The following is a 20,889-nucleotide window of genomic DNA, read 5'->3' as shown; positions in this document are numbered from 1 at the left end:
CATCCTCTCAGTTATTGCAGTATATTCACATTTGGAAAGTATTCCGCAGTATTAAAATTTTATTCATTTATTGTTTGTTGTTATTTTATGCATACCCTCCCCCGAAAACCCCCGCCTCCCACTGCTCCAGCACCCTATCCTGAGCCTCAGGACCCCAACGCAGCAGCGGGCTCGGACCAATCTAGAGGGTTTTCCCGTTGCGTGGACCCAGCCCCGATACGATGCAAAAGCTCCCCCTGTCCTGGCTGGCATGCTGCCCTTTCCGCTTTTTTTTTTTTTTTTTTTTTCATTTTACATTTTTTCCCCCTTCGTATCAGGGAAGCGCTGTCCAAAGGTTCGTCCCGGAGCCTATCGCGCACCCAAAACGCGTGGCAGCGCGAGCGGATTGGGCCCCGGCTTGTGTCCATCACGGGAAGATGCCGCGTGGTCAGGAGGAGAGCAGGTTCCCTAAGGCTTAATTTTAAACCCAGAAAGCTGGTTTATGGCCACAGAGATGGTGCTGCAGCGCTGTCCCAACCATGCCCTGCTCTGCCTGGCTGCGGCCGGCGTGCTGCAAGGCGGGCGAAACGGGGCACGCTCTGCTGGGGGATTCCTGAATTTCTTTGCTGTTGTTGGTTTAAACGGAGCCCTTAGGGGCGGTTGTTCTTTTTGATGTGCAAATAAATCCCATTTGCAAGAAAATTACACATGTGCATGGAGAGCATAAATATACTTGCGCTAAGATCCAAGCTGTTTATTCTGCAAATCTGCGAGCGGAGGGTTTTCTGCAGCTTTTGCTCCTGAGGCAAAATTCATCAGTGCACCCAGTAAAACAAGCTGTAGGCAAGCAGATGAGAGCTGCTCATAGCATAAGCTCCTCTTAGAGGCTATTGCCTGGTGTGAACCTAACCTGAATTACCGCGACGATCATAAAAATGCAGGTGATGGTTCTGATGGTTCCTGAAACTTAAAAATACTGGACAAAGTGAGTAGATTGCATAGTTAAGAGTCATCCTAGCTCTGATCCAGCTGCACAAATGCCTGCCCATTGGTAGAGGAAAATATTAGCAATTCCTACACCCTCCCTGCCTCACCCCTGGAAAATCCCTGTATTTATTCAAGCTATCTTGAATAATATGCCAGCCATAAAACAAGCAAGGGCCAAAAGATGTTAGTTCTCTGACAAAGTAAAAACAAAGAATTCTCTGGATGAGCTACAAAGAGGGAGAGTATTACAGTTCAGTTTGTCTTTTGGGCTGTATTTATTTTATATTTTAAGGGACAAATTTTCCAAATGCCTTTCTTAATCTGCCCGCAAGATCTGAATCTGCCCGCTATTTTCAGTCGTGTTTCCTGGGTTGTGATTTTGCTTTCAGGTGGCTGTTTTCACATTCAGCTGCCATAATGTGTGAGTGCTGAGTACATACGTTAGGGATGTGCTTTTGGAGACCCTGTCAAAAGTTACCCCGGAGAGCGTCTTGGAACTGTCTTTCTTTGTGCGCATCCCTGTCTGTTACCACACTCAAAATCCTGTTTATGGGCAAAGAGAAAACACACTTTACATGTATAAAGCCAAGTACGCATTTTGATTTCGGTGAGGTGGCTTCAGATGCTGCCTCATCTTGAGGACCAATAGCTGACTTGGACTGTAGCAACTGCTAGACTGCCGAGCTCAGTACTGTGCATAACCCAGGACATGGTGCATTGGCAAGTGTGTTTCTGCTCTAACTTCTTGTATTTGCTGTACAGCAGTAGGCCCATCATATTGATACATTTGCTTCCCAGTTATTGGGAGCCTGCAAGATTAATTCCCTGACTCTAATTCGTTTTTTATGAAGTTTTAGGAAAGAGAAGATGGAGCTCTTAATATAATGTTATGGATTTCAGGCCTATTTGCATTGTTTTCCTTCTTGTAACATGTGTTGTCAGGAATATTTAGTTATTTTAGTGTTCAAAAATTTAAATGGAGCTTTTTTTCAGAAATAAATTACTCAGTGGTTAAAAATTTAAAGGCAGTTTTAAAATGTAATTGGAACAATCTTTAGAATTTTCAGTTACAAATTTTGAAGTCTATTTACTCAGTGAACAATAGGAATGTTTTATAAGGTTGCAAATGAAAACTTATTGAATATGCTGGATAAAAAGGGAAGACTAGTGTGAGAAATAGATTGTATTTCTATTTTTACTGAAGAAATGAATCCTCTTTACTACTCTAGTTCTCTCTGAAAGCTGAGTCATTGCCTTTTGGAGGATTGTTGTGTGTTTCTGCGTAGGACTTTTCATGTAGATTTGGGCAAGCCTTTTGCGCTAATATCTTCAAAAATAGCTCCCTATTTTGGGTTCTGTATGCTCTCTCATCTTGCAACCCAAAATGCAGACAGCCGGCTCAAAGGCTACTTTTGCAAACACCAGTTGAGTATTTTTGCACATCCATCCCTGTCAGTCTGCACTATTTGCTAGTGAAGGCAGGCTGTGCTGTCCAAAGCAGACTGCTGCTGCTGGCTCAGGTATCTCCACACTACCTTGTCATCTTTGGTGGAGAAGAAAGACCTTGCAGCGTGTTGGCCTGACATCTGATCTGGCCCATTCTGCTGGCCAACGAGTAATCAAGGCCTTGTGCTGCTGCTCCTGTCTCTTCTCCTCTTTCTGTTTTCTAATCCAAAGAGTATTTTGAAAGTCTCAGGATTGGCCAAGGACTTAGAGAGGTCCTGCAATAACTACAAATGGACCATGAAGTGTGCTTTACAGGGAGTTCACACATGCTAGACCTAAAGCAGAGTGAACCCAAACTTTCCAGGACGCATGTGTGCAGGCAAATTCATAGCATACAACATGCACAAAAAAAATGACTATATTTACCTAACACAAGCTATACATCCCAGAGTGCCTGGCTATGCCCATCCTCTGCTTGGAAGCATCAATCATTCCAAAACTAGCACCTTGCATCACCCGAGATATCCTTCTGCCCAAGGGAATCCTCGGCTGCTCCCCGGTTGCAACTTATAATGGCCTCTGGTTCCTTCACAGGCACTCAGGGTTGAAGACCTGGGCTTGCATCTTTAAATAAGAACAGTGCTGTGCATCTCATGTGAAACACTTAGGCAATCACAGATAAAAACAGCTGTATGTCTCAAATGCATTTCTGCTTATGAAATTGCCTGACCATTGTTTGCCAAATGCTAGGATGTTGTAAAGTGACCATGAATTCAAGTGCCATATACTGCTGTTATTCTAACTTTAGGATATTTTGGGGAAAAAAAATCTTAAAATGAGAATAGTGAAAGATCTAAGAAGAGTTTTTAAATTATTTAGATTATGTTTTACAGCCTGCATTCAACTGTGAGTGCAGTCTTAAATCACAAAAGTGCCAGGACCCATCCCTCAACATGTCACTGTAAAAATGCACAGGCACACATACACCCCGGGCACCTCGCCGCCGTGTTACTGAGGTGGTGTGTAGCCACCAAACTTGAACTATTTATCAGCGAAAAAGAAGCTGTTCATTTCAAGTCAAAAAGAGTATTCTGGCTAGCATTCTGTGACAAAGATTTCAGTGGCATGCAGAGGAGATTATTGCATAGGAAATAAACTTCAGAAAATCTGATGCTTGGCGTACTGGAATCACAAACCATGTAACGCAGCTCTAAGCAGTAATCCACAGGACTGCCTTGAGTTAACTCCTGCAGTAGCTCCTTTCCAGTACGTTTGCACTCCCTTTTTGAGACTGATTTGAGGGGTTGGGAAGCGCTCACACAGTGATTCTTCAAGGATTTTACCCAGTTTGGTTGATGTTTTTCTTGTACAAATCCTAATCTAATCTCAGTGTGATCTGAATAGAAAATGGAATGCAGTGAAGTACAGAGGAAACTAATCCAACATAATGAGTGACTGCTAAGTCACACCCAGGACACTGTAAATTTCAAATGGTATATTGCACTTTTCATGTAGATTTTTTTTAGTAAATCATATTGTTATCCCGATTATTCAAGAGGGAGCTATGGAAATTAGAAATGTCTTGTAAATAAAATATTTTAAGATAATGCACTTTTAGATATTTTTTTCTTTCTTTCTTTCTTTTTTCAGAAAGATGTATTTAATTTACCAGCAATAACTTGGATAAATCAGTCAATAAAACACAAGATTTTACATCTGGCCTAGCATTTACCTTAATATGCAAGTTGCTAAACTGTAGCCTAACCTGTTAGAGGGGCTATTTCTTGTTTCTGCAATGTTTATAAAAATACAGATCCCATTGTACTAAACCTGTTATGCAAACACATTCAGTCTGGGAGGTATTCTTAAAATAGAGAATAGTGAAGAAATAGAGAAGAATATTGAAGACATAGTGAAGAACAGAGTGAAATAGAACTATTTCACTCACAGAAATAGTGACACTAGCAGAAATAGTAAAGATGATTAGAGAAACAAAGCACCAATAAGCTGTCTTCTTTACTTTTGTGCAAATGCATATCACCCTTTGCATAACTGAACTTAATCACCTACATGTTAGTGGTCTGTATAGGTGATAGTAATTACCTATATAGATGGAACATCATGATTAAAAAATTATCCTTTCTCTTCCAAGTTTTGGAATTTTGCCCTCCTGATGTTTTAGTACACCGTGTCCAGATTGTGACTGCATATTTGCTTCAGCTAACATTTCCTTTTCCTCTCCTTGCTTCTCCTCTGAATCTGTTGATTTTATGACTCAGTCTGAAGTTGGCTGTTTTCCTATCTCCATCTGCTCAACCAAAGTGAGGAAGGCCAGTGATCCCGCATTCAGGTACTTTGTCTTTGCAGACCTTCTAATTCCATGTGTAGCTCAGCTAGTGACTGATGCTGGTGCTGATCATGAAAACTGCAGTCTGTAGAATATAAACCTGATGGGCAGTTGAGCTTTTGAAATACAAATGGAAATGAACTCACGTCACAGGCATACTTCCTGAGTACTGTTTCTGTATTATTGTATAGAATTCTATTGCGTGAGGTGGCATGAATCTGAGGTACATTTAGTTATTGAACATACCAAGATCCATACTGGGAGGGCTTGGCATTACTTCTACAGAGCAGGTACTGACTAGGACTAATTTTTTGGCTTAAAATTGCAATTTCCTCTCCTGAAATGGGAATATGTTTAAAAGCACCAGACTTTCATCTTCCCTCTTCTTTTCTCTTAGTACTTATCTTCTATAAAGGGTGAGAATTGCCAAAGTCTTGCGTCAGTCACATACACATTTTTTATTATTTTTTGTTCACTGTCTCATCAAGTCATGAGATATTCTAGGAAGACATTTGCAGCTGGAATGGACTTGGAAAAGACAGAAACACAGTTCCTAGATAGCTGTGCACTTCCAAGGCATGCATGGGAACATTGGGAGCGCAGCAGTACTGAGAAGCAGTTCGATGAGCCCGTTGCTGTTTCTAGTATTTCTACTCAAAACCACCCCAACTGGCCTGATGTAGAGGGTTAAGGAGAAGTCTTTCCCACTGCCAGGTCTTCCTGTTATAACATGTAACAAAGTTACAAATGACCTATATAGAACACTCAAGCACTGCTTTAAAAGATGATGGTTTATAAGTCAGTCAAAAGATATGAGATGTTTCACTGAGAAATACAACGAGAAACCAGTCAAATTAGACGGCACAGTTTTAAGGTTCAATGTTGTGCTCTGATGAGAAGGTAGCTGTGGATATTGCAGATTACCCTATCAGAAATGCGGAATTCATGATAGCACTCTACGATATGAAGATGTCAAGTAAACTGTTTAACATAGTGCAAGAAAAACTTAGCCCAGATGTGGTGAACATGAGATTGCTGGCTGACAGTAGAGAAAATGATACTGTCATGAGAAAAGCAGAGACCAAAATGAGCTTAAAAGAATGCATCTTTCCTTTTGAAAAGCAATGAATACACAAGGTTTGCCAGCACATAAATGTGTACTGTACTACTTCACTATTAAACCAGACTCCATGCAGATAATCTTATTTTAGCTTACGTGCACTCCAGTCTCCTTTCAGTAAGCCCAGTAAGAGTCTATTTATAGACATGAGCTGAGTAATAAATGTGCATAAGCATTTATGACCGGAGGTGATAAATCTCTTACTTCTTTGGAAGAAGCAGGGAGCCCAACCGGAGCTAGAAGTGCTCCGGCTGTGTATTTACTCTAGGCTGCAAACGAGCTTCCCTGATTAGCACTATCAAAGAGTAACGTCAGCTCCAGCACTTTGCAGGAAGCCTCTTCTCGGGCTGAATCTGCAGGACTGGCCTCAGCATGAATGCCACATATGAGACTTTTAGAGAGGGACAAAAAGAACTATTTAATCTTTAATGAATGACTGCAGAATCCAGACTCGGATCTGCCCAACTTGAAAGACTTTCTAGCTACCTGCTGACATACAGATTTGTTATTATCTCAGAGAAAGAGGGAATTCGCACAACCTCCGGTGAGGCAATGCAGGGAACCTGCTGCCTGCACAGGAATCTGAGGCTCTGCTCCTGCCTTTTTTTTTTTTTTTAACCTACCATGTGCAGCTCACATTATACTGCTCACAAGTCCTCACCTGTGCTAATTCCTCTGTCTCTTAAGTTCTGGAATACATGGTGCTACCTTGCAATTCCTTTGGTAAGTCCTATTGTGCAGGAGCTAAACATTACAATTAGTCTTAGTCACCGAGGTTACTTTCTGATGATTTCTCATTTTCATTGCTGGTTGCTGATCTGTGAACTCAATGTGCCAATTCCTAATTGCATTTTGAAATGGCAGTAGGAGGTGGTATTCTTAGAGGAGAAAATGCTATAGAGCAAACAACAATAGTGGAATGAAACAGAGAAATTACATTAGCCATGCTATTTTTAAGCAAACATTCCTGGCAAAATTGTAAATACATTCTGAAGCGTATTTTTTAAAACTGAAAAAGTTAGCACAAGGAATGATCTATACAGAGTATAATCCCTACTAATGTAACATTTTACATTAGCAATTTATTTAGAATAGTAAATTATGTATTTATTTTATTTACAGAGTAGGGAACAATTTGAATTGCTTACAAGTATTCAATAAGGTGCTTGACATCCGCCAAAGTAGATGTACCAAAGTCCAGTACTGGCAGACAGCAAGAAACAAGGCAAGCAAACTTTATAATAACTGAGGGAAAAAGAGATGAGCTCCCTGGAATGATATGAGGAAGGGCAGGTAGCTGGAGAAGTGCATTTTCTGCCTATGGCACCATGTTATAGATGCTGATTCCTGAGAACTACCAGCTATTAAGTTCTTATCTGTGCTTCTGGAGCCTGTCATTGCAGCCAAATGATGACATGAGGAGAAGATAAAGTAGCATCCCACAAATTATTGCTGCTGATGTTTTTCGAGGGTGCAGTTCTATGTTAAATAGCGTGAGCTGAAGTTCAGAGAAGTTAATAAGGGTGGACATGCTTGAGAAGTTAATAATTGCTACGGATACCCCCACACTCCTGTGCCAGGCTGCTTCCCCCCCATACATTGTTCACTCTGGCTTTACATGACTCTAGTGTCACTATTCGTGTATTTTTGTCACTTTGCTTTTTTCTAGTTATTGAGCACCCATGCTAGGAAAGCTGCTATGGACTGTTTTTCTGGTTGTTTTAGCTTTGAGTCAGAGCCAAAAGTTGCCATAATATTTTTTCCTAAAGTCTGACCACGATGGAGATCTTGCAAAAAGGAAGCTACATCTTATACTCCACACCTAGAAAACACAATGGATAAAAGGGCTTTTTTCTTTGCATAAATCTTAAACAAAATGACGGAAAATCACCTGAAAGACCAACATATACATATACATATATATATATATATATGTATAATTTTTAATCTAGCTGCATTTAAAGCAAAAGGCAAGTAATATTATGAACAAAGGACTGTGAGGACATCGCCCTCTCTTTTGCTACTTGTTAGGTTAATTTTCGGAATGTTTGCAAAGTTTCATTCACGTTTTTACCTTTTAAGAAAAAAGAGACAAGAATGTGTCACTATTGTACTTACATATTGGATTGTTGCTCACATAAGCCCTCTTTTATCATGTTAATATTCCTGAATAAATCAACTAATGCTGCTTGGTTGAGTAAGGACCACCCTTGTGAGCAAGGGTTGCCTTTTGTGCTGTGCAAAGTAACAAACAACTTTCAGGGATCTTTCATTAAAATGAGACTGTAAAGCATCTGCTGAAGCTGGATTCCTCATCTGAACTACCCACAGTAATACATCAGATAAACTTTAAGGAATTGTTCTATAGAATATAGAATCTATAGGACAGAGCATTTAGCTCTCCACCTCAAATTCTTAGTGTTAGTTTTTGGATCACTGGTGGTGACACCTTTTGGCAGACAAAACCTGTAGCACGTGGCTGGTGCTTCCTGAAACAGTAGATGGAGGATCTGTGTGGCATGCACTGAAGCCCTCCAAAGTTATGAAATACTTCACTTCTCACATGAATCACTCTTAAAATATTAGAGGCATGTGTATCTAGGCATATCTTTGTGCCTGAATTCTGCAGATTTTATTAGAAGTGAGCACTGGCTGCGTGAGCGTGCGCTGGGGAAAGAAACGTGAAAGGTACAAAGCTTAGGAGAGCAAAAGTAGTGCAACGCTTTAGAGAAACACCATGGCTCTCAGGCCTCTTTCTCCTTCCCCAGCCCCTCACAGCTTCTGAGCTATGCACGCCTTGTGCCAGACACCTTCGAAAGAGGCAGGTGGTTCACTGGGTGCTTCGCCCGAGCAGGGAGCACCTTTGCACGAGGAATGAAGCGCGGCCGCCTGAACCGCTGCGTTCCCACGGCGCTGGCGAGCGGGTAACGGCCAGCAGCGCCACGATGCCCACGGCAGGGCTGAAGGGGTGACACGGGGCTGGACGCAGGATGCATGGAGATATATACACCCCGGGCAAGGCTTCGGAGACACACTCCGTGTGTCACACCCCCTTAAAAACCGCGCCACCTCCCAGAGGGGCAGAGTGGCCTCTGGAGAGAAGCCTGAAGCTTTGGGGTTCAAACGCGGGCTCCCCTCTGCCAGAGCCCCCCCAGCGCCCCGCTCCGCCCTGGCGGAGGGCGCTGCCGCCGGCCCCGCTCCGCTCCGCTCCGCCTCGGCGCGCGGGCAGAGCCTCCTGCTGCCGCCCGCAGCCCGCCCACCGCCGCGCCGCGCGGGGGGCGGCGAGGGCAGAGCGGCGCTGAGCATGGCCGCGCCGCGGGGCCGCCGCGCGCCGCCGCCGCTGCTGTGCGCGCTGCTCGCGCCGCTGCTCGCGCTGTGCCCCGCGCGCGGCCTCCAGCCGCCCTACTTCAACGTGGCCGGGGCCGCGCGCGTCTGGGCGACGGCCACCTGCGGCGAGGAGGCGGGCGGGCGGCCCCGCGCCCAGCTCTACTGCAAGCTGGTCGGGGGGCCGGCGGCCGCGCCGCTCGGGCGCGCCATCCAGGTAAGCGGCGGCCGTTGGGGCGCGCGCGCGGCCGTTGGGGCGCGGTCCCCTCAGCCGCGGGGGCTGGGGACGGGGACGGGGACGAGGGTGGCGCGCGAGGGAAAAGGAGTAAAAAGAGAAACGTAAAAGGCAAAGAATGGGTTAATGGGAATATGTTTCCCCTTCTGCAGAAACTTGTGCGAACATGTCTATGTGAGAGGGTAAGGAAGGAGCAGCATCAGGCTCGGGGATGCCGCGAGGTGGATGTTCAGTATCATGTCCCTCAGTGCCTCTCTTAAGGGGGGATTTCCTAGAGCCTTCAGTGCTTCCAAAGTGGTGCAGTTTGTGTTCTCTCGCTCTGTGGGACCGGAGGATGCCGCTGCGATATGAAAGGGATTTTGAAAGCTCTGAGGTCCAGCTTATGGCTCTAGACAATGCAGAAAGAATGCCAATAACTTCTTCTGCATCTTGGATGAAGGCTTAATGTTTATAAGTCTTCCGAGGTGTTTATGTGTTTTAGTGTATCTCAGGTGTTTTGTCCTGTAATGCCTCCCTGTGAAGCGTTCTCAGTTTACCTTCCCTCTCTGTAGTGCTCCTCATCATAAAAAGCTCCAAGGGCTTTGAAGATGCTTTCACAGTGAGTAATATGCGGTTTTATTAATAGGAAAACCACGTCACAGGTGTTAAATGTTCGTCTAAGGTTACAAAGAAAATCTGTGATTACCAGGAAATTGGTTGGTCCTATGTCTCTAAAACATCTCTGCAGTTTAGGCAACCATCGCTCCATCCTGAACCCAACACCCGTGTTTGAGCTATGCCACCAGGTGAAGAGAAAGCCTGGTCATCTCTGCCACATTCCCAGCCACGCACTGTAGCCCAGTGAGGCAGTGAGATCTCGTACTAATATGTCATGAAATATTAGAAATTGCAGCATAACAGAAGTCAGGAAAATAACTAAGCAGGTGGAACAAAGTGTTCTGCCTGATGCACTGTCATTCTTTTTTATTCTTCCATTTATATACTAATACCCAGTTGAAGCAAATTCTTGAAATGAATTCATACCTGCTCTGTGTAGGAAGAGGTTAGAAAGAAGGGGAATTCCTCTTGTTAAATATTTGCCTTACAGGTCTTAGGTTAGAGAGCAGATACAGTTTGTGCCCAATTTGAGTTCCCTGGAGGATTTCCTATAGCTCAGCCGTGGCCCAGGAGGGCGTGTTGTGTCTCCTTCAGCATTTGTGTAAATGTGGGTACAGCAGCATCTCTCTCTCCAGTCTTCACAAAGCCCTGTTTAAATAAATAACATGAATACTTCTGGAGTTTACCAGTAGTTGTTGTAGTTTAAGAGGGATAGGAAACCCAGCCACGGAAAATGTGATAGCAGCACCATGTATATGATACTGAGCCACTGCACCTCTGAAATTCTTAGACACTATAAATAAGAGAATCTCTTCTGGTAGGAAAATGGACAGAAATGTATTAAATTCTTACTGAAGCTGACTGTACATTAAAGGATTTAAATGAGTATGAATATTCACGTGTACTTTCTTAAGAGTCTGACAGAAGATCACAGGGATTTTACATAGAGCGACTGCTATAACAGACACTGTAGGAAACCAGTTCCAAGTTAAAGCAGCGCTGTACACTCGAGGCGCTCACTTTTGAGGCATATACAAAGTTGGATTGTGGCTGTCACTGTACAAATGTGGAAACTGGAAATAAGAAGCAGAGACTGTTCTTCCTTTCTTCTTTAGTATTTCAGACAATGATGAAATGAGGGGAGCAGACCCTTCTGTTGCTGATGCTATCACAAGCCCTTAAGGAGCCCTTAAGGCAAAGAAGAGAATAGCCCAGTTTCTGCTGCTGCTTGGTCTCTTTGGTGCACCCTGTTATTTGATGTGTCTTTTAATGAAGTCTGTGGTCCCTAGCAAATCTAGAAGGGGCACTTGGAAGTCGTTTAGAGCCCTTCCCAGAGCTGGTAGGTAGACAGGACAGTCCCTTCACGTACAGCTCAACTACACTGTGCAATCTGAGGCTTACATAGTCCTGAGCACTCTTCTACAGCAATACAGTTCTGAGTGTGTCCTGCAGAAAGCTGTATGTTTGCTTGATTGGCGTGTTGGCAAGCATGATTCTAGATATTAAACTGTGAACAAATCCCTTGTTGTTGTAGCTTTCTGTAATTTAGAGGGGAAACTTTTTCTTCCCTCTGTGTCACTGGTCCCTACTGGCGTATTTCAGCAAACTGCCTCATGCAGTGCTGTCCTTCACTCGGGAGGATCGAGGGAAAGCAGGTAACAAGTTCACCAGCAAACGCACACCTGCCTGGCTGAGGAACTGCAGCCAAAATCAAACAGCACTCCGAGGCCCAGGCCCCGGGACTGAGGTGTGTAGCAGCCAGGCACATACTGCCAGTGGGAAGCAGGCGAGGCTGCTCTCTCCAACAATTTATTTCTTTCGTTGTTTTTTCTTTTTTTGTTCTGCTGCCTTGTTGGCAAGTTGTCTGGAATGTACTTTAAATAACTGAAACTCCAGCTGTTGTAAGGAAATTCTTTGAATTATGTGTCAAAAAGAAAGAGAAGGTGGTATCTTGAGTTCAGATCAGGTGCTGCAGTGCAGTGAAATAACATAGGTGTATGTAAAGGTAACACTTGCATTTAATACTCTTGTTTTCTGTTCATTTAGCCTTTCTTTGAAGTTGTGTCCAGAAGAGATGTAAAAAAATAGCAGCAGCAACTATTTTCCCTCTATTTCTAGCCTGACTACAGTGAAGGTGAATTTACATGTAAGGACGGTGTTTCACACGTGTTATAGATCTATTTAAGGAAGTTACAACTATTTTAACATAAATGTCAGAACTCCAAGTTGCATTTGTCAGGAAAATCTTCCTAACTGTAAAGATGCTGTGATATGGTAGCAACTGCAGTTATTAGTGCATAGATTAATTTCTCAGTATACAGATTTTTGCGGATTGTGCCACGCTATTCTCCGTGGTCATTACAAAAACTGGCAACGTTGCCTATAACTAGCACAGACTGACGTGGTGTCTGCCGCAGCAAACAGCATCAGAATCCAGTAGTGTCCTGGCATGTTTTAGCTGCTTGTACAAAAGTTGGCCAACAGAGCTGGAGGAAAATAATATTATAACATGATCTGCAGACAGAACTAACCAACATATGTACACAAGGACTTAGTAAGTCTTTAAACAACTCTGAATTCTCAAAAGTTAACCCTTAACCAGGTTGAGAAGTGCAGTGCTGAGTCATATCGTGGGCTTCCCACAAGAGCAGGGGTGGGACAGGACTAGATACAAAGGCTGAAATTATGACTCTTAATGCAGAAAATGTAGAAATATTCGGTGAACATTTTGGATCTGGAAAGACGCAACATGATGTATTTGTATCACTTCAGAATGGTGAAGTAGTTTCCAATCCATTAGTAACTAAGGAAGATGTTAAAACAAGTTTTATGAGAGATTAAGATCTTATAATCAGCAAGATTGCAAGGCTTGCGCCTGCTAAGAGTGAAATAGCACTAATGCTATTCCTTTATTAAAACTGGGTGAGTATGAATTCCCTAGTTTAGACTGCTTAGCCTGACGTCATTCCCAAAGAAAAATATGGCAGCCATGTGGGATTCCATTAATACTTAAATGGTAAGAATAAACTTGAGGGCAAACAGCATGGATTATACAAACAACAGATCCATCAAATCTTTTTGTCCTTTTTCTTTTCTAATGAAAACAGCTTTGCAGAGAAGAACCTGGAAGGCCTGGTGGAGAACAGGTTAACCATGGGCCAGCAGTGTGCCCTTGTGGCCAAGGTGGCCAGTGGTCTCCTGGGCTACATTAGGAAGAGCATTGCCAGCAGGTCGAGGGAGGGGATCCTTCCCCTCCACTCAGCTCTGGTGAAGCCACACCTGAAGTGCTGTGTCCTGTGCTGGGCTCCCCAGCACGAGGCACATGGAGCTACTGGAGCAAGGACAGTGAAGGGCTGCTGAGATGTTTAGGGGACTGGAGCATTTCTCATATGAGCTGAGAGTTATTTAATGAAGATGCCATTTTTCTTCTAGTGAGTTTCTACAAAGATCTGTGCCTGGCACTGTTTAACCCTCCTGTCCATTATGTACTCCTGAGAAGACTGTACCCAGTCACTGAAGTAGGATGTGAGTGGGATAGTAAAAAAATCCCTTAGTAACTGATTGCAACACTTCAGCACTAACCTTAGTGGACTGGCAAATGCAGTTTCTTGAAGATAAAAATACTATCTGTTGGGCAAGCCAAGATAACACATTAAAAGACAATTAAGTTTTCTGTAAAGTATTCATCATTATTATACAGAACAATACAAAGTGCTCTAGATAGTATCAAAAAGAGATTATCAGGGTATCTCCAGAGAATGGTTTTAGTTGTTGACTGAAAATAGGGTTGTAACTTGCGCAAGTCAAGATACAATGGGCTTCTTTAGTTGTTCTTGGAAGGAATGCTCCACATTATCTATTACATTTTCTGTGAGCCTTTTCCAGAAGTCTCTGATTCAGCACATATTAAAATGGCATGAAAATAGTGAAATCAGCATTATAAAATTATACAAACAAAATTATAAATGATAACAGATACAGTATTTTTATCATTTTATTCATATCAGTCTATGTGCATGTAATGCTATAGTGCATGTAGTGGTTTAGGAGAACTGAGGTAAACTTTTGCCTTGCTCCTAATCCTCTCTTAAGCATCTTCACTTCATTAATCTGCTGCAGAGAGCCTGCAGCAATCGATGTAGGTAATTTCACTGAAGTATCACCATGTTTACCCTGCTTGAGCAGAACGGGTGGACCAGGTGATCTTCAGAAGTCCCTTTGAACCTCAACCGTTCTGCAATTCTGTTGTTAAAATAAAAATTAAAAAATAGTCATTTCTTTAAAGAGATTTTTGTCATTTTGTTTTGTATCAACAAAATCTTTTTAGCCAAAGCTTGATTTGAGAATCTCAGTCAACAACCACATGTGCAATGCACAGGACTTCAGCTGACCCCATCTCTCGCATGTGCTGTGTTTCAGGGACAGTTCTGTGATTACTGCAATGCTGCTGATCCCAGCAAAGCTCACCCGGTAACTAATGCGATTGATGGAACTGAGCGCTGGTGGCAAAGTCCTCCCCTGTCTATGGGCTTGAAGTACAATGAAGTCAATGTCACTTTAGATCTGGGACAGGTGAGTGCATGAGCTACTCTTTAACATTTAATCGTTTTCACTATTTATATCAAAGTTTTCCAATTGCAGGAGGAATGTTTGAAGTGATGATTTCACCTTCCAATGCCGTGCTCTTTTTTTTTTTTTAACGTGGCTTGTGTTCTGTTTTTACTAATTTAATCTTGATAAAGTGATTATCTTCCTCAGGAATTTTGATAATGTGGTTTCCTGCCACAGGCATCATCCTGATTGATGACCGTGTGCCTTCTTGGCAGAGGCGATTTAATTCCTTAACGTGATATTACAGAGGGAATTGTCCTGTTGAAACTGGGGCTCTACCTACCATTTCATATTCTCCTTTTCCATGAGTGCACAGAGATTTCATGGTCTCATACCATACACGTATTTTTAGACTAATGTTGGGAGTCTACTTCTGCCTCAGTGATCTTTCTGGTTTCTGTGTTATACAGCAAGATCTTTGAGATAAGACAGTTTCTTTAAATACAAAAATATTGATAGAATAGCCTAAAAGGATGGGACAGCAAAATAAAAAGAAAAAACTGTAATTTGAATTAGTAATATGAGTAATAACATGGACGCCCAGATTTCTCCTGCAGGCCATAGGCTAAGAGCAAAGACTCTGTATCAGTAAATGTAGCTTTTAAGTCGTAAGGCCAGATTCTCAGCTGCCGTGGTTGGGCATTGGTCCAGTGAAATTTGTTATGCCCTGCAAGTTCACAGCAGCTGGAAATATACAGTTATAAATACATACTGAGCTGCAATATACACATGTTTTTTGGACAATAGTAACTATTTACTGATACTAATTATATAGCACAGTTTATTTATTTTTGAAAGTAAGCTTTCAAGTTAATTGCTAGCATAGGAAGAAATAGCTATGGAAAAGAAGTATTATTGTGAGACTTGGCAGCCACTTTCTTGGGGATCCGGGTGCGAATCTCTTTTTTTTCCCTGAGTGCTGTGGTTATTTCTTCCTTTATGAGAGGTTACTGCACCTATCCCTCACATGGCTGGGATAGTTCACATTTAGAGCACATCTTGGTTCTCATTTGAAGGATTTCTTCGCTCTCTGGTGTTTTTGAAGCCTTCCAGTATACCAGCAGTGCAGAAATGCAAGACAATTTAAAACTGTGACGGAAAATTTCAGCAGTTAATGTGTTTTTTTATATATATAAATTAACGAAATAGTGACATGTAAGTTGACTTGATTGTTTTTGTGGACTGTTCTATGAAAGAAAAGAGAGCTATGTGTGTGTTCTGATTAATCATTGGGCCACAACATCCACATTAGCTTAGCATACGGTGATTAGATCTGTCTCTGAGTTAGTGCTGCTCCTTCAGATGCAATGTGCAGGTGATGAGTCTGCACTCCCCGATGCTTTATGCTCCTGTATTCAGTCAGTTAAATCACAGCTTCAGTATCTGTTTGAACTTGAGATTTACCCTTATCGTTTTGCCCTCCATTCCCCCAGCTCAAATTCATATTGTTGTGCACAGAGTGTTCTAATGAAGTCCCATGCACAATGCTAATAATAAAGAAGGAAAGTAAATACTGTGACAGAGTAAGCATTAAGATCCCAATTCACTCCACCTTATTTCAGGAGTCTAAAAATTCAGAGCTTAGTCTAAGTCTGTCATACAGATTTTCTCAGTAGTTAGCAAAGACAGACAGGTCTTTTCAGAGTCCAATTCACACAACTTAGTTAAGGTGAAATTGAAGTTTTGGTTTCTAGGGCAAAATAAACATGTTTAAAGTTAACCATGTGCTTAAATACCTTGCAGATCCACAGACAGTAATATTGAAAAGATGAGCAAGACATATTTTCCTCACTGAAAAGTTGTCCCATTCTTTATTACACATAACAGCTTTTTCTGCAGACAAAATAGGCAGCTTACTGACAAAGAATAAAGTGCATTTGCATGAGGAGAAACAATGACTTAAGTTAGTCATCAAATACTCACAATTGGAGGAAGCAGAACTTAGTGCAGTGTCAAAATGTTTTTATATGCTGCATTCTTGCCATTATAGCTTTAAGACTAAGAGTGGAGTCCCAATGGAGCCTTTTCTCAGTGTTCACAAGACAGCATTTAATTAAATATTTCCAGGGTAATGAAGGTTTGAGAGCTGATTAAAGTGGAGCTAAAACAGAACACCCACCCGCATTTGATTCTGGTGCACAAGGCCTAGGAATGGTTTTGAAAGACAAAATCCCTCCAGGATCTTAAATCTTTCTGCTAGAAAAAGGCTCATTTTGTTGTACTTTGTAATAAGAGAAAAAGCAAAAACTTTAAAGCAAAAGCCCTGCTATGCTTCCCTTTCTGACCTATTGTACTTTGGTTACATTTTCTAATCAATCACAGTCCTTCTGAATAGTAATTAAAATGTTGATCCCTCAGGCAGTTTCCACATCCTTATAGCATACTTATTTATACTGAGACTATTCCCAACTTGTTGAAAATATTTGGATCAAGTAAGTTTCACTTACTGTTTTAATTTGTTCTGATTTCCCCAACATGATCTTCAAAATAGTTTATACTTGTGAATGCAGAATACCTGCTTGAAGTTCATTGACCTTCACATGACACTCTGGATTGCCTAATTTTGGCAAATGTGCCCTCATTTTTGGCTTTCTTAATGCTCAGCAGCTATTATGTCAATACTCCCCCAGGTATTTTTTTGAACTCAGTCTTCAGAAGCAAAAGATGAAGGCTTTGGATAGCATGATAATGCATGAGAATGAGTGAAAAGTAAATGCCTAATTGTTATACTTTGAAAAATATGGTGCACAGTTTTCATTGATGCTAATAGTATTTACTCTGCTTTTAGTGTCGTTTCTTTCCTGTGGTTTTGTGGCAGTAGTGTAGTGCTTAAAAACTCAGATTCTGCCAGACCATGCACATTAATAGATCACTGTGTTTTTATGAGCTGGTGGTGCTGGTGTGGCCATATTTTAATTAGCTGCTACCAAAAATTGAAATCACACAGTGGAATGTGGTGGGCCTTTGCTCTCTAATAAATATTTAAATATACTCAGAAGTGCAATACACTTTTTTTTCCTTTTTTTTTTCCATATTGATGGGAAAAAGGATCTGAAACTTTACTATAGCAATTTTTCAACTTGATATGAAACATGTTGAGGAAAGCCACTGAAACTTGATTTCCAGATTTTTTGTTCATGCTGGTGTCAAGAAATTCTTAGAAAATTGGCTATGCTGTGAAAATCTTTCATGTGTAGTGCATGTGATCAGACATTATACAACTTGCAATAGTTCTGTTTTCCATGTTGTTGTTTCCATTTATTTTAGATTTTTTTCTTCAGAAATGAACTGTGTATGTGTACATGTGATATACATGATATTCAAATTTTCAGAGCACATGGAAAGTGTAAGGAAAATGTCTTGTGATGGAATGAACCATGCTCACTTCATTCACTTCTCATTTGGTTGTTCTGCTCACAGCATCACAAGGGAGCTTCTTCTGTTTCAAGGATTCTCATCTAAACAGAAGTTCTGCACAAAGCACAGGAGACTCCTCTTGAGTGTCTTCCAGGAAATCCTTGCTTTGTGCTCTGCTAGGTGTGCCCTACCCTATGGTGAGAACAGTGTGTGATGAACCTAGCACTTTGAACAGACAAAATTCTCTGCCAGCATTTGAGATGGGGTCCTTGATCACTTACCAATTAGGAAAACATTTTCAGAATTTGCTTTTCCTTTCTCAGACTTGCCCTTTTTCTGGTCAATGCCACTGATTAGTAGAAACATTTTTTTTTTAATGTGCTGCTTCTCCCAGTAGAATCTGAGTGTTTTGTAAGTATAAATGCATGAATTTTTAAAGAGTCAGAGAAACATTTTTTTTTTCTTATTTTATCAAAAGCTGAAGTGATTAAAAAAAAGAAAAAGGGACTGATTTTTCCAAGGTCAATAGTTCTGGTCTGCAGTGCAGTTATAAGCAGGAAATCTCAGCAATTAAGATAATCTTTGCTTTTAACTCTGATTTTGGTGTTTTACAGCCAAATAGTTAACTGTTATTTGGGGATTACACTAGTGTGTGCACACACACACACGGTGGAAAGGAAGGAAGGAAAACCTCAACCATGAGCTTAAGATCAGTGGCGTGGACTGCGGACATTTGAGGCTTCTACATTAAATGCTGATTAAAGGATGTAACTTTTGCAAAAGGCCTTCATACTTTGGCAGATCTTCCAAGTTGCTTTTGTATTGGGTATTTGTTACGAATTTGATTTTTATATTTGATAAAAATCCTTTATGTACATAGCTTAACACAGAATATTTGCTGAGAATATTAATCAGGTATCGCTAACTGCAGTTATTAAAAATAATTGTTCTTCTCTTACAAAAGATCTGACGTATTTTGCTAAAATGGGTATGAAGGTACAATTAGTTTAACTATCATTGTCTAAAATAGAGACTGTCCTATAGGCTTGTTCTCAGGGTAAACTGCCAAGTGGCAGGCGATTTATCACAGTAAGCTGCACTGAACTGGCCTCCCAAAATAGCCACTACATTCATTGTGCTTGTCTATTGTGGATTTTATATTGCAACTGACTCAAAGCAGATCCAGGTCCAGGGTGAAATTGCAGAACCTCTGTAATGATACCTCAAAATTCTACAAATCAGCCCAGAGGAACCACTAAATAAACCTTCTGCAGCCTTACAGAATTGCCCCTACATTGGGACAGTCTTTCCTTGGAGCTTCTATGGAGCTGGGTCCCTAGTAGCACTGACCCTGCTCTAGTGCTGTGCTTCACTTTAGGGAGAAAAAAGGGCTTTTAGGGCTGGGGAAGGCTGCATTATGTCTGTAATGACCAAAAATCTGGATACTACCATCATAGATAATTTTATATTACTTCATGTCAGAGAAAAAGCCTCCCTTTTCTAAAGGAGGCCAACTTGGGATTACGCCACAAAGCCCAGTGCTTTGAAGTTATTTGATTTTGGCTCATATCACAGTACACTTCTTGCAAACACTGGATTAACTGCTTCGGCTGATCCAGTAGCTGTCTGATGAATGTTTCTGCAAGTTCCACCAGGTACTGAACAATCCATCTATTTCTCAGTCACGTGGCAGCAGCACAGTTTGAGTTAAGTACCCTAAGCTTTTTTACTCATAGATTTTTCTTTAATATGTACTGAATGGCTTTCTTGAAGTTTTCATTAGAAACATAGAATCATAGAATCATTAAGGTTGGAAGGGACCTCTAGAGTTCATCTAGTCCAACCACCCTGCACACGCAGGGTCACCCACAGCACCTGGCACAGGACCACGTCCAAGCGGGCTTTAAAGAGCTCCAGAGAGGGAGACTCCACAACCTCTCTGGGCAACTAATTAAATGGTATTTTAGGTGGCTATGTATTTTTTGTTTGTTTGTTTTCATTAAAACAAAATTGCCTTTGAATCATGCCAGGGATGAGCTTCAGTAGAACTTCTGGGCCTATGGGCAGTTGCAGGGAGTGGGTAGAGGCCCCATGTGAGGCTAGTCAGGGCCTACAGAGTCTTCTAGTGCACTCAGGGCTCTGACACAGTCCTATATAATGCATTCATTCTATGGTATGTTGTACCTCACTTTCAACTTAATCTAGTAAAAGCAGGACCTTTCCTGATACTGTTCAACCGTGCACACTTCCCTGTGTTTCCTTTCAGCACTGACAGTCCTGCTGTGTTCTTACTTTGGACTGAGCCTTCATGAAGGGATGTTTATTTCTTGCACACCTGAGGTCTGAATCCTACAAATCCTTTCCCATATGAGCAACTTCAGTGTTTGTTGAAGAAATAAGCCATTTGTAAGAAATAGTTATGAGCCTTGAGCTGATCTTCGACCATTTCCTGGGGGAAATGTGGCTGTAGGAGAAATGTCAATTGTTGCACTCGCCTTCAGTCTTGGCAAAAAGCCTCGACTGATTGAACATGGACAGTGCACCACCTGTACTAACAGGTACTAACTACAGTTAGTAGTTAGTGACAGTACTAACTACACTTCTGAATGTGTTTCGGCCAGAATATTGGCCATGAATCATGGAGTCCTTTTTTCTTCTGGCCCCAACTGTGAGAGGAAAAGGATTCAACCTCCCAATAATGTTAATGAGGAATATTCACTGGGACTGACTGCTCTAAATAACAGTGCAGCTTTTTAGCATCAGTGGCTAGTTAAATGAAAAAGTGATATGAATACTGCACCTACAGCGCTAGCTGAACAATTTTTGGAAGTCCTGTGCTTATTGGTGTCTTCTGTGCCCCAGACAGTGAAGCTGGCATGCAAAAAC

General features: G+C 41.7%; 1 protein-coding gene across 1 annotated transcript in view; it reads left to right on the top strand.

Annotated features, from left to right (window-relative positions):
• Positions 1-8,753: 8,753 nt before the first annotated feature.
• LAMA3 (laminin subunit alpha 3) overlaps positions 8,754-20,889 on the top strand; it is a 110,975-nt gene continuing 98,839 nt past the window's right edge. The window contains 3 exon segments of the mRNA XM_088526686.1: positions 8,754-8,803; positions 9,024-9,420; positions 14,455-14,607. Of these exon segments, the coding sequence (XP_088382812.1) occupies positions 8,754-8,803; positions 9,024-9,420; positions 14,455-14,607 (600 nt within the window).

Source organism: Tinamus guttatus, unplaced genomic scaffold (assembly GCF_059628265.1).
Source record: "Tinamus guttatus ecotype Peru unplaced genomic scaffold, ASM5962826v1 Tinamus_guttatus_pri_ptg000249l, whole genome shotgun sequence".
Lineage (NCBI taxonomy): Eukaryota > Metazoa > Chordata > Aves > Tinamiformes > Tinamidae > Tinamus > Tinamus guttatus.
This window is presented reverse-complemented; position numbering and strand designations above follow the sequence as displayed.